Source organism: Callospermophilus lateralis, chromosome X, assembly GCF_048772815.1.
Source record: "Callospermophilus lateralis isolate mCalLat2 chromosome X, mCalLat2.hap1, whole genome shotgun sequence".
Taxonomy (NCBI): Eukaryota; Metazoa; Chordata; class Mammalia; order Rodentia; family Sciuridae; genus Callospermophilus; species Callospermophilus lateralis.
In genome coordinates, this window is record NC_135325.1 from 125,336,867 (window position 1) to 125,348,754 (window position 11,888).

An 11,888-nucleotide genomic window follows, 5' to 3' on the forward strand; every position below is an offset into this window, starting at 1 on the left:
GCTGCCTATAGTGAACGCATAGCAAAAGACAAAAGAAAAGCAAACTGTAGAAGAAAACTCCCCAAGAGTTTTTTTTTTTTTTTTAAAGTTTGAAGATATGGATCACAATCCCTAAGATTTTTCATTTAGAGAGTGGAATTTTCACACATAATCTGCTTACAAGCAAATCTATGATAAAAAAAAAAGAAACATCAAGCAAACCACCATGGACATATTTCTAAAAGGATTGACACATCCTCAAAGAGAGCCTTAGGCTATGTCATTCTGGAGATGCAGAAGGTGGCATTGTCATCAAAGGAGGTGACAGCACTATGCATGTTATTGCCCCTGAAGACCTAATGGTAGGACAAGATGTGGAGATAGAAGAGTGATCCTGAAGATCCTGACCTTGTATAGGCCTAGGCTGATTGTGTTTGTCATTATTTATAACATTTGAAAAGTAATAATAAAAATTTAAAGAGGAAAGAGATTAGATAAGAACATAAAAAAGAAAATACTTTAGTACAGCTATGCTGTACAATAGGTTTTTGGTTTATCCCATGTATTACAAGAGTTAAAATTAAAAAGTTTAAAATTTACATTAAGCTAAAACTAGTTTATTATTAAAGAAAAACATATTATGAATTCACAGTGTAGCCCACGTGTACAGTGTTTATAAGGTCTACAGCAGTATACAGTAATGTCCTAAGCCTTCACATCCACTCACTACTCATTAGCCAATTAACCCAGAGCAGCTGTTCCATTTATGGGATGTGCCCCACAGAGGTATACGAACTTTCATCTTTTTGTATCTTTTCTAATCAACATTGTTTTGGGGGTTTTGTTTATTTGCAGTGCTGAGGACTGAACCAAAGGCCTTGCACTAGGTGAGCACTCTACCACTGATCTACATTCCAAGCCCTATACCTTTTCTAAGTTTAGATACACAAATACTTCCTATTGTGTTACAACTACATACAGTACTCAAGGAAGTAGCATGCTGTACAGGATTTAGCTTAAAAGAAACATGCTAGAACACATAGTCTAGGTGCATAAGCTGTATCTCTAGGCTTATGAAATATGCTCTGCGTTACCACAATTAAATTGCCTACTGGGGGCTGGGGATGTAGCTCACAGGTAGAGTGTTTGTCTGGCAGGTGTGAGGCCCTGGTTTTGATTCCCAGTACCCTTTGAAAGACATTGCCTAACAATACATTTCTCAGAACATGTCCTGTCATTACATGGCACATAAGTGTAAACTGAATATCCTGGCCCAATAGTAATGCACAAAGAGGACTATACTGGGCACATATTCTTCTGGTAGCTTGGCCACCCTAAAGGTGCAGAAGAGAGGTGACCCTATGCCCTGGCATGGTCAAACAATACCTGGATGTGTGTCCTTCCAGAAGCAAAACAGAGTCATAAGAGAAAAGAAGCTAGAAAGATGGGAAGCACTGACATGCCACAGCCTACCTGCTATTCTTTCTACCATTCCACTTGTCTTCACATCTGCCCATCATGCCTTCAAGCAGATAAACATGGAATAGGCCAGAAGCAGGCAGTAGACCTCCTGAGGCCTCTAATTGGTTTGTTTGAATCCACACAGCAGCCACTCATGTGAGTTATGACCACGCCTAAGTACAATGTTAGGCTGGCACCTTGCCCACACCTCAGCATTTGGTCTATGAGAACAGATTTGGAGCTTAGTGAACATTGAGCTTAGTGAACACTCCATCTATGCTTGATCTACAGCAGGCAGGGCTAAGGTTGATGAACTTTTCCAGGAATTCATAGCAGTTGCCAATAATCCGTATCTTTTCTAAAAGCACATAAGCTTCTTTCTAGAGTACAGCTTGAGATCAATCAAACCCTCCCATTTTGGTCATTTCCTCACCCACCTCCTTCCTTTGAAAATTGGGAGGCTGGCCTATCTACAGCCCTTCAGCATCTCTTCCAACCTATAATTCCTTAAGGATCAGCAGCAATTCAACCTGCAGCCAACCTTAATAGTTTCTGTACATAATTCCACCAAGTCTAAAAAATTATACCATTTGGAGAAGCTAGGCAATCTAGCAGAACTTTGTCCACCAGGGATTTCAATTCTCTTACCATGATTCCTTCTGTCCCCCATCTCTTTACTTAGCAATCATGTAAAGCGACCTGCTAACCCCCCAGTTCTTCCTGTTTCCCCATTCAGACCTCATGGCAGGATTTTGCCCTTCACATTCCTTTCCCGTAGCAAGTGCTGGAGATGGAACCCACAGACTTTTGCGTATCAGGCAAGTACTCTATCACTATCTAAAGCTACACCCCCAACCCCCCAAAGACCTAGATGCTGCTGGCAGGCATCCTCCCTCAGCTTCCTCTCTGATCTCTTTCCTTCCTCATTTAGATCATAGTCATACTCAGAACCTTGTTTGTGAGCCTCAGTTCTCTGGGTATGCTTCCCTTTCATTCTCAGACCACAACATCGTACTTTTTTGGACCTTCCTAAAACTTTATAGAGTATGTGTCTGACTCCTCCCGGCCTTCTCATTTCCTGACTTTCCTAAGTCTGAGGAATTGCAGATTATATCTGCAATCAAATATATCACCTTGGGGCTAGGGATGTGGCTCAAGCGGTAGCGCGCTCGCCTGGCATGTGTGCGGCCCGGGTTCGATCCTCAGCACCACATACAGACAAAGATGTTGTGTCCGCCAAAAACTGGAAAATAAATATTAAAATTCTCTCTCTCCCTCCCTCTTTCTCACACTCTCTCACTCTTTCTTTAAAAAAAAAAATATATCACCTTAAAAAGATGTTAGAACTGAGGGCATAGCTCAATGGGAGAATATGTGTTTAGCAGTCACAAGGCCCTGGGTTCAATCCTTAGCAACACACACACACACACAATGATTCAGCACATTAAAAGACTAAATAGAGAGAGCTAGGGTTGTAGCTTAATGGTATAGCGTTTGCCTTGCACATGTGAGGCACTAGGTTTGATCCCCAGCACCACATTAAAAATAAACAAAGATTTTTTTAAAGGCCACATATTAAAAAAAAAAAAACAACTTAATTCCTATTGTAGTAGAATTAAGAGGTGGTGCCTATTTGGAAGTGACTGAGTCTTGAAAGCCCTGTCCTCATAAATGGATTAGTGCCTTTTAAAGGCCTGGAGATTAGCAACTTGGGAGGCTGAGGCAGGAGGATTCCAAGTTCAAGATAAGCCTCAACAACTTAGCAATACCCTGTCTCAAAAAAGGGGTGGGGGGCAGGCTGGTTGTGTAGCTCAGTGGTAGAGTACCCCTGGGTTCCATCTCCAGTAGTGAAAAGACCTGGAGGGAACCAGCTTAGGCTTTCTTTAGCCATGTTGTCACATGAGGACAGTATTCCTCCTTTCCAAAGGATGAAGCAATAAGGCACCATCTTAGAAATAGAAAATAATCCTCACCAGACATCAAACCTGCCAGTGTCTTGGATCTTAAGATTCCCAGCTTCTAGAACTGTAAGAAATAATTTTTCTGTTATAACTTACCAGTCTCAGGTATTCTGTTACAGCAGCACAAATGGAATAAGTAAGATACTTGGCTTTTTTAGCCCTGAATCACATAGCAACAAATTTTTCTAATATCTTTATTCACCCTTAATCTGAGCTTCTATATACTTCCCTGCCAGGCCCCATTGTTCAGAACCCATGTATGAAACAGGAGGCAGCAAACAGGGCCCAAGACTCTAACTGGCACTTCCTACTAGTCCAGTCTTGCCTAATTAGCCACCCCAGGCCCTGACCAAGACTCTTGGCATTGTCCAAAACAAAACAAACAAAACACCAAAAATACTCAGGGCATCATGGAATACAACATGCAGCCAATACAGACTTACACCTGAAAAGGTTTTAGGGAAAGGGTCACTTTTGTGCACTCTTCTCAAGCACCCCATACAGAAAAGGCCCTTGGTCAGTCAGTCCCTTATGAGATGGGGTCCACATGTCTTCTTCCAGAGGAGGGAAATGAGGGAAGGGCTTTGTCATTTACTTTGATCTACATGCAAAGAGACTGTAAGATGGTAATACATTTTTTTCCCAGAGACCAGAGAGTGAGTCAGGGTCTTTTGACATTCAGTCAATCCCTTCCCATGCTCCATGCTGCCTCTGGAGATGAGGAGTCAACTTTGTGGCTCCATAAACACAAACAGGGCCACTGGGTCCAGACCACAGCCTGAGGAATAGTTGAAGCCACAGGAGGCTGAGCCCACACAGCTCCATGTCGCCGACTAGGCTAGGGTTCACTTCACAGCCCCTGGCCTCTCCCCACTCACAAGGACAGCAGCAATGAAAAGCCAGCAATGTAGAGATTCCTCTGGGCACGGAAAAGCTTCATGTGGAAATGTTCCATGGCCCCAGGATTGTTCTGGAGGTTCACCTTTTCTGTCACATCATCATACTTCCGAATTTCACGTACGGCATCTATGGTGAAGCAGAGAGAAGACAGCAATATTTAGCTGTCACTTGAGCAAGGGAAACAGGTATTATGAAATGGGTTGGCCTCACTTCCCTCATATCCATCTCCCTAATTACTTCTACTTCCACACACACCCATGGGAGGCTTTATCAAAAGCTTCCTCCCTCAGGCCTCTTCTCTGCTCTGGCTTTTTGCACATCTGCTCCATTCTATCCAGACCACAAGCTTGCTCTATACTTCAAGACACTAATCCAGGTTAGGTATTGCTAGCAACAGCAGCAGCATCCCTTTCCCATTGTGCCCCCAATCTCAGCTTGTTCTCCTTCTTTTAAGTCAGGCTGCCAACTACCCCACTGGCAAGCCAGGTATCCTATTTGTGGAAATGCCTGCTTAAGAAGCATGGAGATGCCTTGGAATCAAGGGTTTCTGTTTTTAAGTTTTACAATAGGCTTTATTATTTATGTCTTATTTTGAATAGAAAAAGAACTTATGCTCATCAAAAGTTCAAACATGCTGGGCCCCCAGTGGCACATGTCTGTAATCCCAGAGGCTCAGGAGTCTGAGGCAGGAGGATCACAAGTTCAAAGCCAGTTTCAGCAAAAGCAAGGTGCTAAGCAACTCAGTGAGACCCTGTGTCTAAATAAAATACAAAATAGGGCTGGGGATGTGGCTCAGTGGCCGACTGTCCCTGAGTTCAATCCCCAGGACCCCCGCCCCCAACAACAAAAAAAGTTCAGCACGGTGGTGCATTCTTGTAATCCCAGCTACTTCGGAGGCCAAGGCAGGAGGATTTCGAGCTCAGGGCCAGCCTGGGCAATTTAGCAAGACCCTGTCTCAAAATAAGAACTGGCTGTAGTTCAGTGATAGAGCAACCCTGGGTTCAACATCTAGTACCAGGAAAAAATGAAAAGATACATATATAAGTATGTGGTCCCCTCATATAAAGTCACTATCAGTCACATCACCCTACTATCTGCTTTATAATACAAATCTGACTCTGAAATTATCTTAGAACATGTTTCTTGTCTGTCTTCCCCAAAGTAGACTTTATTTATGAAAGCAGAAGCCTTTTCCACCATTCCCCCAAGAGCTAGCATACCTCTGGGTACAGAGTGAGTATTAAAAAAAAAATTTTGAAATTATTCAAAATAATTATTGAATAACTCTGCCTCCAAAAGCGCTACTGTCAGATGCACAATTCTATGGTTCCATTCAGATGTACATGGAACTAGAGCACACCTACTACTTTTCCCTACTTACCATGAGCTAGCTTTTTAAGTACATAAAATCTACCTGAAGAACACTCTTAATAGACCCCCATGTAAGAGGGCAAGAGATCACTATTTGGTACTGAGGGTTTGGCTCAGTGGTACAGTGCTTGCCTTGCATGTTCAAGTCCATGGATACCATCCCCAGTATGACCTCCGCCCCAAAAAGGTGGGGAGTTTTAATGTCTAGGTATTGTTTGGTTTATAATTTTTGGTTTGGACAGGTTGGTTTTCATGTTGATCTTGCATTACAAAAATCTACCTGCCCTTCCTGGTGTCTGTGTGTTAAATCTGTGTCATGATGTAAGCACTCTCAAACACTGCCAGTAGGAGTATAAGCTGGTACAACAACATATCCATTAAGAAATGTAAAATGTTCATACCCTCAGGTTCAGCAACTCTACCTTTATGAATTTATCCCACAGAAGCATGTACAATACAAGGACGCCTATAAGGGAATTAAACTATAGCACAACCATATGAGTATGCAATCTTTTATCTAACTTTTTTTTTTGGGGGGGGGGCAGTAACTGAGGATTGAACTCAGGGGTACTTCACCACCGCGCTACATCCCCAACCCAACTGACTGATTTATGCTGGGGATGAACTGGGGGTGCTTAACTGCTAAGCCACACCCCCAGCACATACACCCCCCCTTGAGATAAGATCTGGCCAAGTTGCTAAGGGCCTCCCTAAGTTGTTGAGGCTGGTCTCCAACTTGGGATCCTCCTGCCTCAGCCTTCAATATGCCAGGATTTCAGGCATTCAATAACACACCTGGCACTATGCAATCTTTAAAAACAATGAGATTGCCATAAAAGATTCCTAAGGTAAACAAAAAAAGCACAACCCAGAACAATGTGCATATGACCCAAGCACTGTATACATTTCAATGCACCACAAAATATTCATAATGATTACCTATGGGACATGGGATCATGGGGGACTTCAACTTCCCTATCTTTAATTTCTCCATCTTTTCGGGGGGCGGGGGGGGGCATACTTGAGATTTAACCCAGGAGCAATTTACCACTGAGCTACATTCATAGTCCTTTTCATTTATTCTAAGACAGGTTCTCTCCAAGTTGTTTAGGGCCTCCCTAAGTTGCCAAGCCTGGCCCTGAACTTGCAATCCTCCTGAGTCACTGTGCTTATAGGCAAGTGCCACCATACCCAGCAATTTCTGCATTCTTAATAATAAAAATATCAATTCTCACATTGTTGTTGCAATCCAAGAATACCATCATCCTAAAGACCACATTGACTAACAGCCAAGAGGAGATTGGAGTTGGGGGGAGGTTGAGTACTACAACCCAATGCCCACAGCAGAATCCAGCCCCCACCCCCAGGTTGGGTCCCAGCCCAGGCAGTTGGACCCTACCTCATCACCTCTACTCTCCCAATCACATCTGATATAGACCACTCCTGGTGAATAGTGCTGGCCAGCGCTGTAGCTCATGCTAGTTATACCTATAACCTTTCAGTAGTTCTACTATTAATACTTATACCCGCAGAAGATCTGCAGATGTCTCTAAATCATAGTCATATGTCTCTCTAGAACTCACAGCAGACCCATGATCCCCAAAAAGAATGCTTTGCCAGCTACCAAAAGGTCTCTCTGGTAAGCTAGCTTTCCTAGTGGTAAGCTGCACTAGAAAACAGACACTATGGCTCTGGTTTGGGGAAGGGGCAAGACCCTGAGGGAATAAGCCCAACATGGTCCATCCTTCCTCCAGTTCTTGCCCTCTCCCCAAACTAAAAGCAAGCATAGACACTCAGTTCAAAAACTCTGTAGCCTGGCTTTGCAGCTCAGAACCAAGATTGACACAAATATTCCCTACTGACTCCTGGCTCAGAGGCTGCTCAGGGAGAGAACCCTGATTGAAAAGAGCTGCTTCTAGAGAGCTTGCCAAGTATTTCAAGAATAGTGAGGTATGTGAGCAGCTGGCACCTACCCTATATGCCTGGGAACTGGTAGGCCACACCTGGCCTGTTCAGAAACAGTCTTGCCTGAACAAATCCCATGGGCCCCAAGACATCAGGAAAGAGAAATACCCAATAATGTAGCTAGTGGGTGAGGCTCTGTACAGTCCTCTGACCTATGTCCCTCACACTATGGCAGAAATGCTGTGCACCAAGGGACAGAAGTACTCAGTACCTAAGCAAGTGTCACAGATTTCAAACGGGACTGCTATCTGCAGCAGAGCCAAGCAAATGATCAGGGCACTTATATCAATCTCTGTCTCTGAGAAGCCAAAGCTGTTCTCTATATGTCCAAAGTGGCACAGGGTTTTGCAGCAGAGGCCATGGCACAAGGCGTGTGACAGGCAGTTGCCCCTAGACCCAGCTCACTCACCAATGACCAGCAGCACAAGGATGACAATGAGAACTACGAAGAAGGTGTTGCCATAGGTCACTACTAACTCCACCAAACGAGACTTGAAAATCTTCTGCCATCTGTAAAGGAAATAAATATCACACACATACACACACAAAACACACAAGAGATGTAGGCCCTAAGCAGAACAGAAAACCAGCTGTTCTCCTGTGGCCAAACAGCCCATACGAAGTCAACCTCAGCTGCCTGTAATTCTCCAATTAATGATGTCCCTTCAAGAGTATTTAATAAGCCAGGAGTGGTGCTGCATGCCTGTAATCCCAGGGGCTCAGGCAGGAGGATCCCAAGTTCAAAGCCAGCCCCAGCAACTTAGTGAGACCCTGTCTCAAAGTAAAACATAGAAAAATTCTGGGGATGTGGCTCAGTGGTTAAGTTCCCCTGCGTTCAATCCTTGGTACAAGAAAAAAAAAAAAAGAAGGGGGAGGGTGTTAATAAAAAGATGTCTGCCGGGGCTGGGGATGTGGCTCAAGCGGTGGCACGCTTGCCTGGCATGCGTGCGGCCCGGGTTCGATCCTCAGCACCACATACAAACAAAGATGTTGTGTCCGCCGAAAACTAAACAATAAATATTAAAAAAAAATTCTCTCTCTATTTAAAAAAAAGATGTCTGCCCACATACAAAAAAAAACAAATCTAAAAAACAAGTCTTAAGGGGCTGGGGATGTGGCTCAAGCGGTAGCGCGCTCGCCTGGCATGTGTGCGGCCCGGGTTCGATCCTCAGCACCACATACAAACAAAAGATTTTGTGTTCGTCGATAACTAAAAAATAATAAATATTAAAATTCTCTCTCTCACTCTCAAAAAAAAAAAGTCTTAAAACACAGGCCTTCTCTAGTGAGGAGAAACAATTTTCATCATATCCTGCTTCACAGTATTTAAGTGTTTGCCCTATACAACTGTATTTCTTTTTTTTTTTTAAATTTCAATATTTATTTTTCAGTTTTCGGCGGACACATCTTTGTTTGTATGTGGTGCTGAGGATCGAACCCGGGCCGCACACATGCCAGGCGAGCGCGCTACTGCTTGAGCCACATCCCCAGCCCCACAACTGGTATTTCTTTAAACTTTCTATGTAATAAATTTTGGTTTGTCTAGTTCTTCCCACTCTGATTATAAAAACACTTCAGAGCTGCCACCATATTCATCCACGAATATTGTGGGATGTGGAAAATTATCTTCAGAAATGTTTACATATTGTTAAAATCAGCAAGGCACCCTCATTATCAGAGGCAGCGTTTGAAGGCCCAATTGTTTTAACAGTTGCTTTGTTACAATCAGGAGCCAACAAGGTTCTGACTTGGCATCTGGTAAGTAAGTCTGTCTTACTCTGCAAGTTCCACCCATCTACCCCCCTTTTGTTTCTGATATGAGATTAAAGTCAGGACCTCCTCTATGCAAAGCAGAGCCCTACCTTTGAGCTATACCCCATCTCTTCTTATTTTGAAAAGGGGTCTTAAGTTGCCAGGCTAACCTGGAACTTGTAATCCTCCTGCCTCAGGCATTTGCCACCACCACTCTGTAGGAAGGAAGAAGTTTGCCCTAGGAAGCTTCCCAGATTACAGCTTCAAGGGGCTCTACGTTTCCTGCTAATCTGTGCAGATTTGGTTTGTAGCAAACAAAAGCATTCCTTAGGTGATATTGCATTTTTTCTTCAGGCCATTACATCAGGACTCTATTTTTCATTAAAAAAATGATAAAAAAGATATCTGTGGCTACTTAGCCTTAGTTGTTAACATTCAAGTTTAGACAAGGATTAATGTGTTTGTGTTCTGTGTGTAATTAAAAATTAACTTCAAATTAACTTTTAACAGTTCCTTTGCTCATTAAAAGGGAATATGGCTTCATCCTTCACAGGCTGAGTAATGCTCATGAGGCTACTATGCAATGCCAGTGAAGCTAGTTAGGACAAAAGTCAGCAAATCAGCAACAATGTGACCCAGTGGTGCAAGTGTTCTGGATCCCACACACAGCCAACCTCCTCCGCAACCTGGGGCCCAAGGGTAGGCAGTAGGAGTTTGTTTCTAAAACTTGAGATAAATCCTCCTTTGGGAGCATTGTGAACACCAGAAGATAGGGTGTGTAAGAAAGGAATTCAACAAAATGTGACAAAGCACAATGGTGTGCAGAGTTGTCAGTAAAAAACATACCCATGCCACCTCCAACCCAGACAGGTTCTACCTGTTTTCATCTGGCCCCAATTCCAGGGTCCACCAATGGTGCACATGCACAAGCCACAGGGCTCAGTGGCAGGCACCCTCCAGCTTGCTCCACAGGCCATACCTTTTGGGAGAAATGAAGGGAATGCAGAGAAGCAACACAGCAAAGACCTCTGCATAGAGGAAGGTGGCAACTGCAGTCCACTGCAGACTCATCCTGTGGTTAGCAGGTTTCCAACAGAGATGTGAGCTTGTTTCCTAGCAGGGAACAGAAGGAACAGAAGCTATGAGAACTGGGCAATCACTGACCTCGAGTTTAGGTATTTGGAGAGGCTAGGGTTGCCACTCATCACCCAGGACCCCAGCACTCTGCTTCAGAGCCCTTAAATCACCGGCTAAATCGGGATTCAACGGACCGTAACTACTTGGCCAATGGCGTCCAACCGCCTGACAAACTTCCGCTTATAGGGACAGTTACTTGCCGCCCTCCAGCATGTGTGTTAACACGTCCAGAGCCACCTTTGTTGACGATTCCTTTCCCCGGGGAGTCCCAGAGACTCCTTGGGCCTGTTTAACTAAGAAAACGTATTCCATAAACAACAGTACATGAGCAGGAGGAAATCCTCAGCACCCACTGGGCTCCCTTCCCAAGCAAACTGCACCATGCTGCAGAGGCTGGACATTTTTCAAAACCCTGCTACAGCCAGCCTCAGGACCACAGTATTTTAGTAACTGCACCCTGCGGCCACCACCTACTCCCCCACAGAAACAGGGAGTCCCTTCGGTCCCCAACCCTTCCGACCCATAGATAAAAACACAGCGCCTCCTTCTGGAACCATTTTCAGGAGCGAAAAAAGCCTTTCGACTATTCCTGCCTTCCATAGGGCGGGAGGCCTCGAGGTGCCTTGAAAAGGCCCAAGAGAGCGACTCCTAGAGGGCAGGAGTCAGGGCCAAGAGCAAACTCAGGTCTCGACTGAGCATCCCAAGCCCTCATCCAAAGAAAGTTCCAGAATAAGCGAGTCTCCTCGAAGCCCTAGTGGGTCACAACGCCACCCAGCTCACGAGCCGCCCACGCAGCACCAGGCGACCTGGGAGTAGCCCTGGCCCGGCACTCTTCCCAAAGGCTCTCCCAGAGCTCCTACGGGTGGGGTTTGCCACCGTCCCCTGGCCCTCAACCCCGGAAAGCCCCACTCCAACCGTCGCCGTGGGCCCATTTCCCTCAGCCCAGCCCTCTCCCACACTCCCTTGTCGGCCCCAGATCCCTAGATTCCGCAGACCCCTCGGTGTCTCCACGCTGCTGGTCCCTCTCCCTCGCTGAGGGGATGGGGTAGCCTTCGCAACCCCGGAGCCCAACCAGACGCACGGACCCCACTCACCGAGTTCCTCACAATCCACGAACACCCTGCCGTAACCACCAAAATCTCTCACCACAGTCCCAGCCCCGCCCCTTTCCCGCGGCCGGAAACCGGAAGTGCCTACAGGGCCACGCCCACCAGCCCTCGCGAGGCCCCGGCGGCTCCGCCCACGGCTTCTTCCCGCCTCGCTCGCCAGATTAGGGCCTGTCTCCAAGGGCTTCAGAGGAAGCGGCGCCTCGCAGCGGGCGGCTGTCCGCGGTGCCTTGGGCACTCCGGATGCACAGGGGGC

At 45.5% G+C, this 11,888-nt stretch overlaps 1 protein-coding gene across 3 annotated transcripts in view; it reads right to left on the reverse strand.

Annotated features, from left to right (window-relative positions):
* Positions 1–11,707, reverse strand: part of Bcap31 (B cell receptor associated protein 31) — a 31,080-nt gene extending 19,373 nt beyond the window's left edge. The window contains exons 1-4 of one of the 3 annotated variants that reach the window (XM_077106799.1): positions 11,621–11,707; positions 10,369–10,502; positions 8,047–8,147; positions 4,280–4,427 (exon numbers count right to left, since the gene is read on the reverse strand). In XM_077106799.1, the coding sequence (XP_076962914.1) occupies positions 4,280–4,427; positions 8,047–8,147; positions 10,369–10,460 (341 nt within the window). In that variant the 5' untranslated portion in view covers positions 10,461–10,502; positions 11,621–11,707. Of the gene's footprint in view, positions 1–4,279; positions 4,428–8,046; positions 8,148–10,368; positions 10,503–10,660; positions 10,745–11,620 lie in introns of those variants that run through there. The other 2 variants (XM_077106801.1, XM_077106800.1) reach the window with 2 other exon arrangements.
* Positions 11,708–11,888: the final 181 nt, after the last annotated feature.